Source organism: Tachysurus fulvidraco, chromosome 5 (genome assembly GCF_022655615.1).
Source record: "Tachysurus fulvidraco isolate hzauxx_2018 chromosome 5, HZAU_PFXX_2.0, whole genome shotgun sequence".
Classification (NCBI taxonomy): Eukaryota; Metazoa; Chordata; class Actinopteri; order Siluriformes; family Bagridae; genus Tachysurus; species Tachysurus fulvidraco.
In genome coordinates, this window is record NC_062522.1 from 26,128,802 (window position 1) to 26,150,097 (window position 21,296).

Here is a 21,296-nt window from a genome sequence, read left to right on the forward strand (position 1 = left end):
GTTGTGTTATCTTTGACTAATACAGGGCTGTCAAGTGTCACACGTTGAGACATAGACAACTCCCCCATTATTGTTTTTTTTTGTTGTTGTTGTTTTGTTTTGGGTTTTGTTTTGGGTTTTTTTTTGGGGGGGGGATGTCACGCTTCAAAACTTGAGAGCCCTGCTAATATTTAAATTTGTTCTGAAACATTCAAATGTGACAAACATGCAAAAAAATAAAAAAATCAATGGGCAAACACTTATTCACACCACGGTATTTATAATCCCATTGCAAGTTGAAGTGTTTCTAATTACTCACTTTCTAATAATTAACTAATCATGTAGTTTCTAAAACACATATGGAAAACTTTTTATTTATTTATTTGTTCTGTGTTGAATATGACACATTTAGGTATGAATTGCTAGAAATCAACGATTCCACAGAAGTAGTTATATGATTTAAAGTATCAGATTTATCTGTTGTATAATCTACAGTGGCAGTGTGCACAAACAGGTACATTTAAACAGCACATTTTTTTCATTGACCATATTGTCCATGTAATGGAACGTTCATTTAAAGAGACATGCATTATTGAATAAAAGAATGTGTAGACACAATTTTTCATTTATTTGAAAATCATATGTAATTATTATTATTATTATTATTATTATTATTATTTGACATGTATGACTATGGTAGGATCTTAATTTTTGATAAACTGAGATGTATACTTACTGAGCGCTTTATCAGGAATACCTACACCTAATCATTCATGAAATGATCTAATCAGCCTATTGTGCGGTAGCAGAGAAATGCATAAAATCATGCAGATAGGGGCCAGCAGATTCAGGCAATGTTTACATCGGGAAAAGTACAATGTTCATTCAGTCTCGTGCGTGCTGGGAGAGGGAATGTTGAAAGTACTGCACGAGGAAGAGGAAGACAGGCTCATACCAGGAGAATGTGGTTCAAACTCAGACTTTAAACTTTTCTCATTATAAGAATAGCTTGTTGAGTGTATATTTTGACTGTTGAAAGTACAGTATATATATATATATATATATATATATATATATATATATATATATATATATATATATATATATATATACACACGTATATATATACCAGTTAACCGTTATGCAGTAGGACTCTATTCTCAGTTACGTGCAGATGGCAGTGAAACGTCACATCTGAGTCGGATCCCTGCGTGAACGCAAAAGAGCCGTGTGAGAGTCGACTCTCATTCTAACGAAAACATCGCCAGACGAACATGGCGAATGTAGTGCTCGAGTTCAAGGCTTCTGTCGGTGACATAGACACACAAAGTTGCCCACTGCTCATAATTGGGCAGCTCGGGTACTTACAACAAATAAACTGGACTCAAGTTAAAGGGAAACTGCTGCCGGTGGTGACCAAAGAGGCAAGAACACAAGCCTTAACACATTTACAGTATACAGGGAGACATGAGAGCTAGGCTAACTGGTGTTCTGTATAATGTGTCAGGGCTGCTTTGTGTCGTGTAAAATTAGCTAAGTTAAACCATTATCTGCTTAGATCATTGTTGCAAGTATAATGTACCAATTGCCGACTGAATGCTGAGAGCTGAAGTAACTGTTACTCTAAAAGCAATAATTATTACTACATTTGGATCTGCGCAGCGATTGTAGCTAGGATAGGTTAGCTTTGCATTTAGCATCGGGGATACACAGCTGTGTATATATATATATATATATATATATATATATATATATACATACATATATATATATATATATATATATATATATATATACATATATATATATATATTTGTGTGTGTGTGTTTATATATGCATAATTAAAATGCACAGTGCCTTTATTTGTCCTATAACTGTTGTATCCGCCTGCCTACTTCTGCCTACAAAAATGCTCCTTGACTGTGGGTTTCAATTCCTGAAAAAAGCACAACTCAAGCATGCGATACACTTTGTTAGAGGTTACAAAGTCTATATAGATTCAGGTTAAAGATCTTAGGAGGGCTGCTGCTGATATGCACCACTTTATTCAACTGTGCACTCTATTTTTGATCTCTCTGTTTCAGTCTACCATGGCTTGTTCTAATGAATGCATGTTTTCTACATGATGTATTAACTTGTCAGTAAAGGCAGTAACTACTGCTCTTTTATGTCTCACTTACTAAAGACAAAGAGAGTTTTTTTCTGTTGTTTCTATACTCGTCATCCACATGGCTGGTTTCAGTATTTAAAATGAAATTCCAGTGACCATGGCATGATTGTTGGGCTTGAGTATTTCAGAAATGGTTGATTATCTGAGTTTTTCACACATGAATTACATAGAATGTGCAAAAAAAATCCAACAAATTATGAAGTGAGTGGCAGTTCAGTGGACATAAAAATCCTGTTGATGAGAGGTCATTGTCAAACTGAACTCAGCTGATAGAAAGGCTACAATAGTAGGCAGCTGCAGAATGAAAAACTGAAATATCTCAGTAGGTATGCAGTTTCTGAAACATTTGCCAAAGTCACTGAGATAACATTTAGTTGTGTCCTTATGTTCATTAAATCAAGCAAGATGTGTATCTATGGGGAAAGCAGACTCATATCTGGTCTTTATTGATTTGTTTACTGCAAAGCATGGGCGTAAATTTCATTTAACAGTAGGGGGGGACAATAAATATAAAATTTCTCATGAGCAATTTTTGAAGGGGGGTACACAAATAATAGTCTAATTGTACTTAGAAAGATTATTATTGTAGCACGGAGACTGCATCATTATGATTATTTTCAAAGTTTTTCTTCAAAGAAAGTAAAACTATCATAAAAATAATCACAACAATAAAAACAAGGAATTAAAAAGGGGTTAAAGGTTACTGTGCACTGTGCAACAAGCTATTGTAAACAAGCTAACGTTAACTAGATAAGTAATATTTTAATCGCTAATATAGCAGATTCATTGAAAATTACATCGGTAATCAGAATTTTTGCCACAACTAATTTATGAATGAATCTGCATCAACGACTTTAAAGAGAATCGCTTTATTTAAAGTGTATAAAATCGCCGCAGACACACACCTGACTCGTGTGCAGAGTAGGTGAGATGAACTGGGAAAGCAGGCAGTGGGTCAAACCACTGTGAGGAAGGGGAGAGGGAACTCAACTGTTTCTAAATGCAGTTTTTGCGTTTTTTTTCTACTTACACAATTATTTAGGTATACATACATATATTTTTCACAATAGGGAGTGCGATATTCTTTAAATCATTTACGCCCATGCTGCAAAGTTATGTATAGAGGCATCTTTTTTCAATCTTTTTGTCAATGTATGTCTACATGCATAACTAACATTTTGTGTGTTTTTCAGACATGGCAGTTGGCTTTGAGCAGTCTTAATCCAAACCCAACAGACAGTTGCTCACTGTATTTGAATTATGTGAGTGTGGCAGCTCTGCCCTCCCGTGTAAGCCGTCACAACAGTCCATCCTCTGCCCACTTTCTTACTCGGTTGGTTCGCACCTGCCTTCCTGCTGGCAACAATCGCTGCATCCTGGCAAGTTTCACATCACTTCTCTGCTTATCTGTTAAAATAGATTGTTATTTATTGAATATGAGATGATAGATGACAGATCAGAGTTTAAGCTTTTAAACCTTTTGTGATATTTACACGTACATGTGTTAAGCAATTTAGAACATGTCTATTGTTGATTTAAATTAATGGATGAATGTTTGAAGGTATGGATGGTTGGATGGATGTATGGCTCAAACGATTTCTTCAGTGTGAATATATGTTACACTGAGTATTTCTCTTTGCTCAGATGATGTGCGAACACACTGATGTGTTTGCATCAGCATGTGCCATTGCCCGTGCTTTCCCACTCTTTTCTCGACGCTCTGCCTCATGCACAATGGAGAAGAAGCGTGTCACAGTGGAGTTCGTCATTGTTGGCCAGGAAACTATCCATTTGGATCTTTCCACAGTGGCGGTAGTTCCTTATAATTATTATTATGCTCAACAATGCATCAATCTGTTGAATACCTTAAAAATGTGGTAATTTTAAGGAATGTTCTATGTAGTCCTAATATTTTCGATGACACACTAAAATAATCTTTTATTTTTGATTTTATCATGAAATAAATGTAAACAATTTTTGTAGTCTCTCAACAATGTGGCCGATGGTGTTCGGCTGGCAGCACGGATTGTGGACACTCCTTGCAATGAGATGAATACTGACCATTTTCTGGAGGCAAGATATCTTATTTTAGTGAAATAAGTGTGGACACATTTTTACTAAAAACATTCTTTGAATGAAACCATTTGTATAGCCTGATTAAGGGTGTGCTATTAAATTTCTGTATAGGAGATCAAAGCAGTGGCAAATGAACTGGGCCTCACACCAAATATAATTCGAGGCAAGGAATTAAAACAAAGAGGCTTTGGAGGTAAAGAGTGAAACATTATTTTAAGTTTAGAATGGATATGTTTATAATGTTGTAAAAGAAAAACATGGATTATCACAGGTAAACTGAGGAGAATTATTTATTTATTTTTTAAACTACAATGCAAGCTTAGTTACTTATTGTCTAGTGTAATCCTTACTTTGGCCAATCTTAGTGTACCCAGCACTGCACTAGTTGTAATAAAAACTCACATTAGTAAAATATTTAACACAATGAAATAAGCTTGTTGAGAATTGTAATGCAGTTGGCGTATGCAATCCTAAGAATATGCATTGCAATCTTAATATTAAGATTATCAAAGAAGATTGATTCCTATGCAATTTTAAGATTGCTATCTTGATAATTAGCCTATAGTTCAATAATTTTTTGTGTTTTCATTTCAGGTATCTATGGTGTAGGTAAAGCAGCTGAACACCCTCCTGCTCTGGCTGTGCTTAGTCACACCCCCTCAGGTGCCACGCAGACCATTGCATGGATCGGCAAGGGCATTGTATATGACACCGGTGGCCTTAGCATTAAAAGCAAAGTAGGTATGACTTGGAACAACCAACAATCTGGTTTGAATAGGAATGGAATACAAGTACTGGCATTACATATTCAAAAGTATGTCTGTGTTATATTCATATACATACAGTTGTGCTCAAAAGTTTGCATACTCAAAGAAATTGTTAACCATTGCCATTTATTTGGAAAATATAACTGATAATGCAAAATTATTTTTGGTTATTTAATGATAGTGGTCATGTAAAGTCATTAATTTTCACGTTGTTTGACTCCTTTTTAAATCCTAATGAAATCACCTAAACAACCCTGATCAAAAGTTTACATATCCTTGAATGTTTGGCCACATTAATGTTTAAATGGCCATTAATACTGGCAGATAATTTGCATTCTACAACACGAAAGCTGCGCATCCGACACACTTGCATGTTCCAACATGTCAATGATCAATCAACAGTAAAAGGTGAAGGTTTTGGAGTGGCCATCACAGTCTCCTGACCTCAATATCATTGAGCCACTTTGGGGAGATCTCAAAACGTGCAGTTTGTGCAAGACAACCAAAATATTTACAGGAACTGGAGGCATTTTGCCAAGGAGAATGGGCAGCTATACCAGCTGAGAGAATTAAGAACCTTGTGCACAATTATTACAAGACTGCGAGGGCAATACACCATATTAAGAACTAAAGTTATGCAATCTTTGTGAAATGCTACACATGTAATAAGCTCTATCTGCTTATTTGAATGTGAAGTGAATGATTGAATAACAAACACCTGGGCATGGAACAGCTAAGCTGTCAATTGTTTGACATAATTATTTATTAAAACAATTGATTTGACATAACTAATATAAAATATAACACTTAAATGCATTGCTGCACTTGTCCCCTCAGTCAAGTAGTTTGTACTGTTTTACAATCTAAACATTTGTTTCTTCTTCCTTTACAGAGCACAATGCCAGGCATGAAGAGAGATTGTGGTGGAGCAGCTGCTATTTTGGGAGCTTTTAAAGCCACTGTCAAGCAGGTAAAGAAAAAGTACAGTAGCTATATATGTAATTTGGGTTCAGAATCAGCAGAATGCCTCCTTGTGTGGGAGAACGGACATGCCTAGACCTTCTAATAAAGTTACAAAGTGATTTTCTTACAAGTTCTTGCAATAAATACCACTGTCATTTAGGCATCAGCATTAATAATAATAATAAAATTTGAATACATATTTAAGCATATTTGAGAATAAAGTTCAGTTTACTATTAATAGTGTAAATAAGAAATCTAATTCTCTGTTGTACAGTAAGCTTTGACATTTCCATGCAAGATCCATAGTGTTCTGTGATACAGTGTATTTAAAAAAAAAGACCAAGGTTGAGGAGAGGATGGAAAGTATTTGTCAGCTTTAGAGACTATTAGTCATAAACTGCTCACTGGATAGATCCACATAGGTCTTGTTTGAGGTTATTGGCATGTGTGCGCAAGCAGAATACTGTATGTTGTTTAAATTACATGACATAAAGGTTCTAATTATTGTTCTGTTTACATCAGGGGTTCAAAGATAACCTCCATGCAGTGTTCTGCCTGGCTGAGAATGCAGTGGGGCCTACTGCCACTAGGCCAGATGATATCCATACATTGTATTCTGGAAAGTAAGCACTTGTCTCACAGTTCTACATGTAATATTTTTTAAAGCTGATGTTACCAATTTTTTACCCCACTAGAAATACACTCATGTAAAAGAAGCAGCTATAGCAAGTTTAGATACAATTGGTGAAAAGGATGTGGACACCTCATCACATCACACTGATACATGCTTGTTGGACAGCCCACTCCACTTGCTGCTATTACAGCCTCCACTCTTAAGTCAAGTCACTTTTATTGTCACATCACAACAGCACATGTGCCTTGATGAGTGAAATTCTTGGGAGCGAACTCCAGGAATCACAGAACAATTTACATACAGTAATTAAACAGAAATTAAGAACAATTTACATACAGGTGAAAATGTACAAATATATATATGGGTGTTCAAATACTTATTTTCCTCACTGTATGTATGTATGTATGTGTGTGTGTGTGTATGTATATGTATGTATGTATGTATATATGTGTGTGTGTATATATATATATATATATATATATACACGTGTGTGTGTGTGTGTGTGTATATATATATATATATATATATATATATATATACACGTGTGTATATATATATACATATATATATATGTGTGTGTGTGTATATATATATATATATATATATATATATACACACGTGTGTATATATATATATACGTGTGTGTGTGTGTGTATATGTGTATATATATATATATATATATATATATATATATATATATATATATATATATATATATATATATATACGTGTATATATATATATATATATATATATATATACATACAGTGAGGAAAATAAGTAGGTGTTTGAGGTCGTTAGCTGCATAAAGACACCTGTCCACCCCATACAATCAGTAAGAATCCAACTACTAACATGGCCAAGACCAAAGAGCTATCCAAAGACACTACAGACAAAATTGTACACCTCCACAAGGCTGGAAAGGGCTATGGGGAAATTGCCAAGCAGCTTGGTGAAAAAAGGTCCACTGTTGGAGCAATCATTAGAAAATGGAAGAAGCTAAACATGACTGTCAATCTCCCTCGGACTGGGGCTCCATGCAAGATCTCACCTCGTGGGGTCTCAATGATCCTAAGTAAGGGATGACCTGAAAAGAGGTTACTGTTGGTAATACACTAAGAAGTCATGGTTTGAAATCATGCATGGCACGGAAGGTTCCCCTGCGTAAACCAGCACATGTCCAGGCCCATCTTAAATTTGCCAATTACCATTTGGATGATCCAGAGGAGTCATGGGAGAAAGTCATGTGGTCAGATGAGACCAAAATAGAACTTTTTGGTCATAATTCCACTAAACGTGTTTGGAGGAAGAAGAATGATGAGTCCCATCCCAAGAGCACCATCCTTACCGTGAAGCATGGGGGTGGTAGCATCATGCTTTAGGTGTGTTTTTCTGCACATGGGACAGGGCGACTGCACGGTATTAAGGAGAGGATGACCGGGGCCATGTATTGCGAGATTTTGGGGAACAACCTCCTTCCCTCAGTTAGAGCATTGAAGATGGGTTGAGGCTGGGTCTTCCAACATGACAATGACCCGAAGCACACAGCCAGAATAACCAAGGAGTGGCTCTGTAAGAAGCATATCAAGGTTCTGGCATGGCCTAGCCAGTCTCCAGACCTAAACCCAATAGAGAATCTTTGGGGGGAGCTCAAACTCTGTGTTTCTCAGCGACAGGCCAGAAATCTGTCTGATCTAGAGAAGATCTGAGTGGAGGAGTGGGCCAAAATCCCTCCTGCAGTGTGTGCAAACCTGGTGAAAAACTACAGGAAACATTTGACCTCTGTAATTGTAAACAAATGCTACTGTAACAAATATTAACATTTTTTTCTCAGGTGTTCAAATACTTATTTGCAGCTGTATCATACAAATAAATAGTTAAAAAATCATACATTGTGATTTCTGGATTTTTTTTTAGATTATGTCTGTCACAGTGGACATGCACCTACGATGACAATTTCAGACCCCTCCATGATTTCTAAGTGGGAGAACTTGCAAAATGGCAGGGTGTTCAAATACTTATTTTCCTCACCGTGTATGTATGTATGTGTGTGTGTGTGTGTGTGTGTGTGTGTGTGTGTGTGTGTGTGTGTGTGTGTGTGTATATATGTATGTACATGTACAAATATAAATATATATATATAATATGTTACGGTGCAACAGACTGTACAGATACAGAAATGTCCAGTGGTAACAGATAGATTAATGTCAAATAGATTATTATATTAAATAAAATGCAGTGTGTATGCATAGTCCTGTGTGTATAAATGTAGTATAAATGCAGTGGGTGTGTATAGTCCAGTGTTGAGCTGTTGGATTTAAAATGCAGTGTGTGGCATACCATATTGTGGAAGTATGCTGTAGGGTGTGTTAGTTATTACTGTTAATTAGTCTGATAGCCTGAGGGAAAAAGCTATCCCTCAGTTGGCTATTGCGGGATCGGATGCTGCGGAGAAGTCTTCCTGAGGGTAGCAGAGAGAGCAGTCTGTGGGACGGGTGGCTGTTGTCACTGTTGATTTTCCGAGCTTTTCTTATACACTGCCTTGTGTAGATATCTCGGAGGGAGGGAAGCTCACCTCCAACAATGTGGCTGGCAGTTCGCACGACCCTTTTCAGAGCTTTACGGTTGCCAGCAGCGCTGTTTCCTAACCAGGCAGTGATGCAGCCCCTCAGGATGCTCTCTGTAGTGCAAGTGTAGAATGTTCTGAGGATGCTGGGGCTTATTCCAAACTTCCTCAGCCGTCTCAGGAAGAAGATGCGTTGATGTGCCTTCTTCACCACTGTGCCGGTGTGTATGGACCAGGTGAGATCCTCACTGATGTTAACACCCAGATAATTGAATCTGATCACCCGCTCCACAGGTGTCTTGTCGGTGGTGATGGGTTTGTGTTCTCTGCTCTGTCTCCTGAAATCCACCACCAGCTCCTTGGTCTTGTCAATATTGAGTGAGAGGTGGTTCTCCTGGCACCATTTAGTCAGGGTGCTCACATCTTCTCTGTAGGCCCTCTCATCGTTGTTGGTGAGCAGGCCTATCACCGTTGCATCGTCAGCGAATTTGACGATGACGTTGGAGCTGTGTGTGGGTGTACAGGGAGTACAGGAGTGGGCTGAGGACACAGCCCTGAGGAGCACCAGTGTTGAGGATCAGCAGGGATGAAGTGTTGCTGCCCATTCTTACCACCTGACTTCTGCCTATCAGGAAGTCCTGAAACCAGTTGCACAGTGAACTATTTAGTCCCAGAGTCTGAAATTCACGACAAGTGTGGCAGGCACTATGGTGTTAAATGCTGAGCTGTAGTCACCGGACAGCATTCTCACATAAGTGTTCTTATTATCCAGGTGGGAGAGAGCAGTGTATAGGGTGAAAGCAATAGCATCGTCTGTGGAACGGTTATTTCGGTATTCAAACTGTAGCAGGTCCAGCATGATGGAACCACAGACAGACAGAGGAAGAGGTTGAAAATGTCTGTGAAGACACCGGCTAGTTGGGATGCGCATGCTCGGAGCACACGGCCTGGGATGCCATCAGGACCCGCAGCCTTGCGGATGTTTACCCGTCGGAAGGATCGGGTTACATCCGCGACAGAGACGGAGTGTGCACTCACATCTCCTACAGCAGCCGCGGGAGCGCTCTCTGTGTGGGCGGGGTTGTGATCCTCGAAACGAGCATAAAAGTTATTTCGCTCATTAGGTAGAGAGGCGGCAATGTTCACAGTAGCTGGTTTGTTCCCTTTAAAGTTCGTGGTGATGTTGATGCCCTGCCATTTGCTTCTTTAAATTGTTCTTCAACTTTGTATTTATATTGTCTTTTTGCAGCTTTGATGGTTTTCCTGAGATCGTAGCTGGCTTGTTTGTGATCATCAGGATTCCCAGATTTAAAAGCGGATGCTCGTGCTGACAAGGCTACATCGCTATCAATCCACGGTTTTTGGTTGGGGTAGATTGTTTTTGCGGATTGTTTTTGTCGGCACAGCAAGTTGTGGCCTAATGGTTAAAGAGTCTGACTCGTAATCCTAAGGTTGTGGGTTCGAGTCTCGGGCCGGCCACGACTGAGGTGCCCTTGAGCAAGGCACCGAACCCCCCAACTGCTCCCTGGGCGCCGCAGCATAAATGGCTGCCCACTGCTCCAGGTGTGTGTTCACGGTGTGTGTTTGTTCACTGCTGTGTGTGTGCACATTGGATGGGTTAAATGCAGAGAACGAATTCTGAGTAGGGTCACCGTACTTAGCCGTACGTCACGTCACTCACTCATCATCTACACACTTCCTGATGAAACACGTTACAGAATCTGAGTACGCCTCTATGTCGTCATCAGACGCTGCCCGGAACATGTCCCAGTCCACGTGATAAACAGTCCTTTAGTATAGCATCTGATTGGTCCGACCAGCATTGGATTGTCCTGAGGGCGGGTGCTTCCCATTTCAGTTTCTGCCTATAAGCAGGCAGGAGTAGAATGGACGAGTGATCCAATTTGCCGAAAGGTGGGTCCAGTACACGATCACCACGCGTATTGATGGTGATGTGTTGAAAATATTTAGGAGCTATTTTTCTGAAGTTGGCTTTGTTAAAGTCCCCCGTAACAATAAACACTGCATCTGGGTACGTGGTTTCCTGCTCACTAATATTCCATTACAGTTCCTTGAGTGCCTGGTCTGTGTTGGCTTGAGTACGAATGTAAACAGCTGTGATTATGACTGCTGTAAATTCCCTCGGTAGTCAGAATGGTCAACACAGAAGCATATGAAATTCCAGATCAGGGGAGCAGAAGGATTTAATAGAGTGTAGGTTCCTTTCATCACACCATGAGTTGTTGATAAAGAAACAAACACCCCCACCTCTGCTTTTGCCTGTGAGTTCTTTCGTCGTGTCCGTGCGGTGTACGGAGAACCCCGTAAGCTCGTTGGCTGTCTGGAACCTCCGCAGACATCCAGGTTTCTGTGAGGCAAATAATGTAGCAGTCCCTTGTTTCTCGCCTGTATGAGATACATGCTCGCAGTTCACAGAGTTGTTGTCCAGTGACTGAAAGTGGGAAGTGGGAAGGCTTTCTGTTAAATTTTGGAATGTGTCTCCATATAGTTGTGCCTGTAAGGCTATAAGGGCATTAGTGAGATTATTGCACAGATGTCAGGCGAGAAGACTTTGCCCACATGGTGTTTCTATGGGTACCATAAATGTACATTTAAAACTACAAATCCATCCCAAGTACAGTATAATCCAATAAAGCTTTGGGTCTACATTTACATTTTATTTTTATTCCTGTCATTTAGCAGACAATCTTATACAGATTGACTTACATTTTTAATTCAATTTAGTGAGCAATTGAGGGTTAAGGGCCTTGCTCAGGGGCCCAGCAGTGGCAGCTTCATGGACCTGGGATTTGAACTCAGGACCTTCTGATCAGTAGTTCAACACCTTAATCACACAGCTACCACATCCTTAGGTCTAGGTCTAGGGTTTTTTTAAACATATTTCTTATTTCTGTCTCCAGGACAGTGGAAATAAATAACACTGATGCAGAGGGAAGGTTGGTTCTATCTGATGGCGTTGTATATGCTAGTAAGGATCTCTCTGCAGATATTATCCTGGATATGGCAACTCTGACTGGAGGTCAGGTGTGTAACTATCAATTATTAAGCTTAAATAGTATGTTCTGCCTGTATGCTGACTATTTTGAAATGGAACAGTCAAAGGTGGGTAATAGAAGCTTGTTTATTTCGGATAATAAGTAGGGCTTACTACAGTTGTATTACAGTTCTGAATGACAGGCAAGCACACAGTATGTTTAAACCTTGAAAATCACCAATTAATAGGTAGGTTTGGCTGCACCAGGCTGTTATTTATTTAAAAATAGCACACAGTTTTTCAGTAAGTTTTAAAAGACATGTATATAAGAGGCAGGTTATGAGAGCACACAGCTTTTTTTTCAGTTAGTTTAAAAAGGCATGTTTGTAAGATGCTGGTTATATGAGCCTCTTTTAACGACAAATGTAGTACTGCACCTCTCGTGCAGTTTTTCAGAATAGTTTCTTCCTTGAAAAAAAACTTCCTTCTTATATTGCTGTATAAGTAGAGAAATCTGAAGAGTCCCTTTTAATGCCAATTTTCCGTGCATTTTGCTTTAGGGAATCTCCACTGGAAAATACCATGCTGCTGTTATGACCAACAATGAGCAGTGGGAGACGGCATGTGTGAGAGCAGGCCGCAGCAGTGGGGATCTCACACATCCTCTTGTGTACTGCCCTGAACTCCACTTCAGTGAATTCACCTCTGCAGTTGCTGACATGAAGAACTCTGTAGCGGTAAGATTAAGAAGGACTTAGTTAAATGAAAGTGAGATAATGAAATCTATGTTCAAGTCAATCGTCATTAACTTTCTAGACGTATAGGTAAATAAATATTTGGACATGGACAAACTAATTGCTATTTTAACTGTCTTCCACAGTATACCGAAGGAGTTAAAATGAAAAAATTATCAAAGTGCAGAATTTATATGAGGTTATGCACATCCAACTCAGGTAAAGGCTGTAGGAATGACAATATTTTGTATTTTGATTAAAGTAATTGGACAAACTAGGCTAAACTAAAAGGGTTTTTTTATGCTTCAGATTATTTAATGAAAGAGACTTCTGAATCAGGACTGATAATATAGCACTTCAGAATTCTAATGTTATAATGATTAATGTTCTGTCCAAGACTCACATAAATAGAAGAGTCAGAATTTGCCCAATACAACATGTGTCTGTCTTGTGTGAACAGTCCAGCCCTTGTGTAATGGTGTGGGGAATGTTTTCTTAACAAGCTTAGTCAATACGTCAATTATCACTTATTAACCCAGCTTTTAATGGCACCTTCCAGTATGATAATGTACTATGTCAAAAACCAAAACTGGTTTCACACTAAATTCATTGTTCATCAGTGCCCTTCCCAAACAACAGATGAACTGAAGCCATTAGAACATATTTGGGACAGCAAAAAACCTGCAGGAACTGAATGGAAAAGGATTTTTTTCAACCTCTTGTGAAATTCATGTCAAGAATTGACGCTGTTTTGAGATAAAGGTACTCCCCACCCAGTATTTGTATAGTGTAAGCAACAAAGTGCTAAGTCATTGTAGATACATCATGTATGATGCGTGTCCATTTGTTTGCTATGGACAGAGTGCACCATCTCACTTTGATGTCGCTCTTGCTCTCATCGATGTAAGAGAGTTTGGTGTCATCAAGGTGTCTTGTATCTGCTTAGCATGCTAAATTTTGATCCATCTGTGCCCATTTAAAGGATTGATGGCATGCCATTCTTAGCATTGTTACCAGATGGCATTACATCTGTACAGGTTATGTGGACTATAACTGTGTAGGCCTGCGGTTATGATTAACTACCTCACTGAAATGATATCCTGGCAGTCTATCTTGTTTGTTCCTGTAATTGCAAAGCAACATACAAATAACTATATAAATTAGTCATTATTATTATTATTATTATTATTACAATGCATGACTCTTGATTCAGAACAGTTTTGTCACTTCTGCATAATCTGCTCAACAGATAATGGTACTTTTTTTAAAGAACATTTTTAGATGTTTTGGAAAATTCTAATCTGGGGTACAGCAGTCAAATCTAAATAGTTCTATAATTCCTACACCACTCACCCAGTTTGGATGTGTAAATACCCCCAAATTATAGCTGAACGTCTGCAGTTTGAGGTCAGATTTGTCATGTTATTTCATCTCGAACTTGCTGTGGTAGATAAAATAACAACTTAGGTCAATGTGTCCAAATATCTACCAGTTAATTATTTATATTCTATTGCCAAACATGGACACCTGACCATCCCACCCACATGTGCTTTTTGACCCTCCCACTCCAGATTTCATTCTTTCTTTGCTTCTATTTTAACTTCCATTCTTCTGGGTAGTCTTTTTTGCCCATTCAGCCAAAAGAACATTAGTGAGGTCAAGTATTGATGTCAGACAAGAAAGCATGGAGTGCACTTAGCATTCCAGTTCATCTCAATGGCATTCAATTGGGTTCAGGTCAGGACATATGGGTGTGACGATCAATTGTCTACATCTCATTTTATATTGACTGAGGTACCTAGGAGCATCACATTTCTTCAGTGTAGTTGACTTTTATTATACACTGATGCATGCAACAAAAGGTACATATATGACATCAATCAGAGTAAATCCCCAATTCGCAATTATTAACAGGACATTCTAATATACAGTAATTATTGTAAATACAGTAAAAAATATTTTTTCTTGCAGGATCGTGAGAATGCTCAGAGCTCTTGTGCCGGCCTCTTTATCGGCTCTCACTTGGGTTTTGACTGGCCAGGGGTGTGGGTACATGTGGATATTGCCTCTCCTGTGCACTCTGTAAGTAGAATGTTTTTATGGATTTTTTTTTTAAACTATTTCAAAAACAATCACCATTTTTTTTACTTTTTTTTTCCCCAGTTTGGTCTTTACACTAGCTTGCTCTCCTACCTCAGTCAAGAACATATAAAGAGTGTGAAAGCTAGCATACATGTCATAGCATACACACTTTTTAGCAGACATTCAGATTCCCTCAATTCTGTTTCTCTCACTGCTTAACAGGAGAAAGTAGCTCTGTCCTTTCCACCCAGAGAAAATAATTATTTGATCCCCTGCTGATTTTGTAAGTTTTCCCCCTTACAAAGAAATCAACGTTCCATAATCTTTATGGTATGTTTAATTAAACAGAGAGAGGAAGTATATCAACAAAAAATCCAGAGAAGAAACATTAAATAAAGGTTATATAACATGGCAAATTGATTTGATGCCAAGGAGCTAAATTTTGGTCTCATCAGACCACATCACATTCTACTATTCAACTGTATGTTATCTTGTATTTCTTCCATTTTCTAATTATCATGCCAACAGTGGTCTTGTAGCCCATTCCAGCCTTGTTCAGGTCTACAAACTTGCTCTTTCGTATCTTATGGTGGAGAGGTTTGATTGGAAGAGGTTGATTCGTCTTGTTTGTTTCACTTGATCAAATTCAAATTATTTTTTAACCTTTTTTTTTTTTTTAATTTCTTTTTCTGGATTTTTGGTTGATTTTGTTTGTCTCTCTGTTAAAATAAACCTACCATAAACATTTTATACCATAAATTTCTTTGTAATTTCTAGTTGGTAATAGGTGTTTGTGGTGATGTACAGTGATGTGTTTGGTTTGATCTCACACATCTGATTTGCTACAAAACACTGAAATGTCAAAGGTTTCACTTTTATAACCGTTCTTGGTGATGAACTAATCTTGTACACTTGGTTGCTAAATATTTTTATAATGATTGTACAATTAGGAAAGGCGTACTTATTTTTTTTCCATGACTGCATATCCTTTTAACGTATTCCTTTCAGATTCCTTTTATTAGTCATTTTCATTAGTGTTCCATGTGGTGTTGAATGGTCACATGCTGCTTCAGAATTCTTTGCATTCATTGGTTTGTCCTTATTTAGCATTTTTGTGAATCCTAGAGTCTGTGAATTTGTGCTGCACGATTAATCATATCGCAATCACGATATCAAGCCTGTGCGATTATATGACACACAATGCTGCAATTTTAATAAATAAATAAATAAATGCATGTGTAGCTATTCCATACACTACACCGCTATCCGCTAATGAAAAAAAAAGACCAGTGAGTTTCAGTTTAGGCAGTGGCACATGTGGCGCGTATGGTCATGTCGTGACTTTTTCCGGTGTGCAGCACGGAACGGGTGAAGATGGATGTATCTGAAGATGGACAACCTTTTTTTTCATGACTAAGACGAGCCGATGACAAGACTGCACCGCTGTCCAAAAACGCTGACTAAGACTAAATAAACATGCATTATTGTTGACGGAAAAAGATGAGACAAAAATGTTTTGTATAAAATAAAAACTAAGATAAAATCTCTCATCATTTTCGTCTACAATTGTCTCTGCTTTTTCATCAGCCGTTATGCCTTTAAAATATTCAGAACGAGTTCGTGGCTTCGCGCTGTTGCTCGTTACAGGTCTCATACGCCTGTGGCTGCAACAGGAAACTGCTGAACAATTGTATTGCTTCCGCTAAAGAAAATAGTGCGCTCCGTCTCTACGGTTAGAATCCTGTGTGTCCATGGCAACGCTCTGTTTTTCATGGCAACGGTGTATTATAGTTAGCAGCGGTCTGTTATCAAGAAATAAAATAGTGTGTGTGTGGAAAAAATTCGTCCACACGCCGCTCAAAAATAAATAAATGAATACATCCTGAGCGCAAGTCCACCGTCTAGGCGGCTTTTTGTGTTAAATGATATTTTCTGTCGCTGCACAGGTGCTTTTATTGTACATGACAGCTTATGTCCCGATGACCGGTCTTTGCGTTACGATTAAAAGCAGTATCAATAAAGTAAAAAATGTGATGTGCAGTCAAGTTCGAGTGTATGCACTGTTTAAACGAGTGTTCTCAACTTCTCACTGATACTTTTGTGATTAGCGGAGTTTTGACAAGTTTTATAGCCTTGATATTGTTTCTTATTCAAAAGTGGTGACAGAAAAAACTCAGCACCCCCAACCTGAAACCTCTTTCCCTGTCACAATCACATCATAATCAAAATTAATAATTAGGCTTAAAAGCAAATGTACAGGTCCTTCTAAAAAAATTAGCATATTGTGATAAAAGTTCATTATTTTCCATAATGTAATGATAAAAATGTAACTTTCATATATTTTAGATTCATTGCACACCAACTGAAATATTTCAGGTCTTTTATTGTTTTAATACTGATGATTTTGGCATACAGCTCATGAAAACCCAAAATTCCTATCTCAAAAAATTAGCATATCATGAAAAGGTTCTCTAAACGAGCTATTAACCTAATCATCTGAATCAACTAATTAACTCTAAACACCTGCAAAAGATTCCTGAGGCTTTTAAAAACTCCCAGCCTGGTTCATTACTCAAAACCGCAATCATGGGTAAGACTGCAGACCTGACTGCTGTCCAGAAGACCATCATTGACACCCTCAAGCGAGAGGGTAAGACACAAAGAAATTTCTGAACGAATAGGCTGTTCCCAGAGTGCTGTATCAAGGCACCTCAGTGGGAAGTCTGTGGGAAGGAAAAAGTGTGGCAAAAAACGCTGCACAACGAGAAGAGGTGACCGGACCCTGAGGAAGATTGTGGAGAAGGACCGAGACCTTGGGGGACCTGCGGAAGCAGTGGACTGAGTCTGGAGTAGAAACATCCAAAGCCACCGTGCACAGGCGTGTACAGGAAATGGGCTACAGGTGCCGCATTCCCCAGGTCAAGCCACTTTTGAACCAGAAACAGCGGCAGAAGCGCCTGACCTGGGCTACAGAGAAGCAGCACTGGACTGTTGCTCAGTGGTCCAAAGTACTTTTTTCGGCTGAAAGCAAATTTTGCATGTCATTCGGAAATCAAGGTGCCAGAGTCTGGAGGAAGACTGGGCAGAAGGACATGCCAAAATGCCTGAAGTCCAGTGTCAAGTACCCACAGTCAGTGATGGTCTGGGGTGCCATGTCAGCTGCTGGTGTTGGTCCACTGTGTTTTATCAAGGGCAGGGTCAATGCAGCTAGCTATCAGGAGATTTTGGAGCACTTCATGCTTCCATCTGCTGAAAAGCTTTATGGAGATGAAGATTTCGTTTTTCAGCACGACCTGGCACCTTCTCACAGTGCCAAAACCACTGGTAAATGGTTTACTGACCATGGTATTACTGTGCTCAATTGGCCTGCCAACTCTCCTGACCTGAACCCCATAGAGAATCTGTGGGATATTGTGAAGAGAAAGTTGAGAGACGCAAGACCCAACACTCTGGATGAGCTTAAGGCCGCTATCGAAGCGTCCTGGGCCTCCATAACACCTCAGCAGTGCCACAGGCTGATTGCCTCCATGCCACGCCACATTGAAGCAGTCATTTCTGCAAAAGGATTCCCGACCAAGTATTGAGTGCATAACTGAACATAATTATTTGAAGGTTGACTTTTTTGTATTAAAAACACTTTTCTTTTATTGGTCAGATGAAATATGCTAATTTTTGAGATAGGAATTTTGGGTTTTCATGAGCTGTATGCCAAAATCATCAGTATTAAAACAATAAAAGACCTGAAATATTTCAGTTGGTGTGCAATGAATCTAAAATATATGAAAGTTACATTTTTATCATTACATTATGGAAAATAATGAACTTTTATCACAATATGCAAATTTTTTGAGAAGGACCTGTATATGTAAGGGAAAATCATCAATAATGGTGTGTGCAATACCAAGTATAACTTGCATTTAAGTTGGTAATTTACTATTACACCTACAGATTTGATCTTAGGCTTTTCATTAATCAGCATTAATGTGTTATTTTATATTTTAATTTGAAAACGTTTTGCATTTGTTTGTTGTTGTTGCTAGTTTGAGTTTAGAAATACAAATTTCAGCATTATCAGTAATCTGTGTGTGCATTTTCCTTGAGAACCAAGCAAGTTGACTCATGATACCATTTGTTTATTATATCGCAATCGTATATCGCAATATTGACCTCAATAATCGCAATATGACATTTTCCCTAAATCGTGCAGCCCTACTGTGAATTTCCACTTTAATAGGGACAGCTGTATGCCTGCTCATTCATGCAGATATCCACTCAGTTTGTCACACTTTAATGTTTCAGATCATCAAACAAATTTAAATATACTAATAATATTTAAATTTGTTTGATGATCTGAAACATTAAAGATAAAACAAGTAAACACAACATGCAGTTTTTAAATTAAGGTTTTTATTATTAAGGGAAAACAAAATCCAACCCACATGGCCCTGTGTGAAAAAGTGTTTGCCCCCTCAAAGTCTCTGAGCTCACCAGCCACCCAAAGTTTGAATTGAATATTTTATACATTGCACTGTTGCCACAAGATTGGCTGATTGTAAAATTGCGATAAAATCCAGCTGTTCCTAATAAAGTGGCTATTGTAGTACTGTATTTAACATCTGCTGTTTGAACCAGAACACTGTGAAGCAGTTTTTAAAAAGCTGAGGCAGTCTGATGAATGAGCAGTTGTCCCAAGAGACTTAACTGGTGCATCATTATTATGAATGAATACATTTATTATTATTTTTTAATAATTATTATATTAGAATGTTATTATTTGCAACTTTGGTATATGGTGAGTAAGTAAGCAAGTAGCTAGTTTGGTAAAATTCCTGTGCAGGTGTCTAATAAACAGTTTTTATTACATTGCAGGGTGAACGTGCTACAGGTTTTGGAGTAGCACTACTTTTGGCTCTGTTTGGTCAGGCATCCGAAGACCCGCTTCTCAATATGGTGTCTCCACTGAGCATCACTACTGCAAATGCTTCCTCAGCAGACCAGATGGAGAGAGACAGCAAAAGGAGAAGATTAGTCTGAAGAGAACATCAGTCTTCTCAACCTTCTATATTCTGAAACCAGTTAAAAAATGGCAACATAATATTAAATGTATAAATACAACAATACAATACATACAAATCTCATTTGTTTGACGTTTAAGCACTGGCCATTCTAAATTACTATTTTCTATTCACCTTTACTGGACATAAGAGATCAAGACATGATGTATGGAATAAATATTACAGTATCAAAATAAATTTGTCAAGGGATGCTTATATGTATGTTATAGATAACAATGAAAAAAATAGTTTTTGCTGTAGTCCAGTAAAGTCACTTCACCCAGCTGGACATGAGAAAAGTACAAATTAGTAATCATATAATCTGTAATGCAACATAGTAAAACAAAATGGTGGTGCAAAATGATTTAAACACTGAATTCATTCTTCATATTTGTGTGTAAATTGACAAACTTGTAAAAGCTTTCTTGAAAGGAATAAAATAATTACAAGGACCTGTGGTACTATACAGTGGGGTGTGGATGCAGGGCAGGTGTGTCGTTATGTTGCTACCCCAGTCATATACAGTACAAGCTAAAATGAATATAACTTATTCATTATAAGTCAAAAATAGGTAATCTGAAGAAAAAATGCATCACTACACTTGGCATGCTAGTTAACATACACTTCATATTGCTTTAAAAAAAAAAACTACATACTTCTACATCAGTCACCCCACCATGGAGGAGTTGCTTGTAAAAGTGAAAGCTTGTAAAAGTTCTATATACATGCTTTCCATCTATTTATCCACTGTAGATTTTTTGCACCGGACTGTAATAACTATCGTATGCTTATTAGCAGAATTTATTTCTTTTAGACTTTTTCTGTTTTTACCCTTAGGGAACAAAACCAAGAAGTCAATATGGGAATTTATTGTTCAATTTAAACAATGAGACAATCAGAACCTTTCATACACATGACTCTGGAGTCTCAGGTGGCATTCCAGGAAAGTGTAAGTAGTGTAAACATTTAGGCATTTTTAAAAGACAGAGCTGAGAATTTTCACAACTTGGCTTGATATTTTAATGAGCACAATTGATGGGCCTCTAGAAGCCTAAATATAGGGAACTTAACTACTTTATTAGTGGCTGTTACTAGACACTTTGATACTTAAACTCCCTGTGACAGTGCCAGTCTACATTGAGCTTAATTAAATGTTCTTTATTTATGTATTTATTGTTGCAAAATGCACATAGTTATTTAATCAGCCATTTCTGCATATGATGTGGTGATGTGAATGACTCATATATTGAGTACTGCAGTATTGGTTGTCCTTTGA

General features: G+C 38.0%; 1 protein-coding gene across 1 annotated transcript; it reads left to right on the forward strand.

Moving 5' to 3' along the window:
- The first annotated feature begins 1,174 nt into the window (after positions 1-1,174).
- On the forward strand, positions 1,175-20,472 carry npepl1 (aminopeptidase like 1). The gene is made up of 12 exons (XM_027133429.2): positions 1,175-1,403; positions 3,343-3,528; positions 3,794-3,961; positions 4,133-4,222; positions 4,337-4,418; positions 4,820-4,962; positions 5,885-5,962; positions 6,478-6,578; positions 12,077-12,200; positions 12,711-12,887; positions 14,856-14,966; positions 19,836-20,472. The coding sequence occupies exons 1-12, from the start codon at positions 1,254-1,256 to the stop codon at positions 19,998-20,000; spliced, it is 1,575 nt and encodes a 524-aa protein (XP_026989230.1). The 5' UTR covers positions 1,175-1,253; the 3' UTR covers positions 20,001-20,472.
- Positions 20,473-21,296: the final 824 nt, after the last annotated feature.

What these genes read in the sequence shown, in the direction of transcription:
- npepl1 (XM_027133429.2), top strand. Translation starts at nt 1,254, where the DNA reads ATGGCGAATGTAGTGCTCGAGTTCAAGGCTTCTGTCGGTGACATAGAC. An exon ending in TGCCGGTGGTGACCAAAGAG is followed by an intron (nt 1,404 to 3,342) that starts GCAAGAACACAA and finishes TGTGTTTTTCAG; the next exon opens with ACATGGCAGTTGGCTTTGAG. An exon ending in ATACTGACCATTTTCTGGAG is followed by an intron (nt 4,223 to 4,336) that starts GCAAGATATCTT and finishes ATTTCTGTATAG; the next exon opens with GAGATCAAAGCAGTGGCAAA.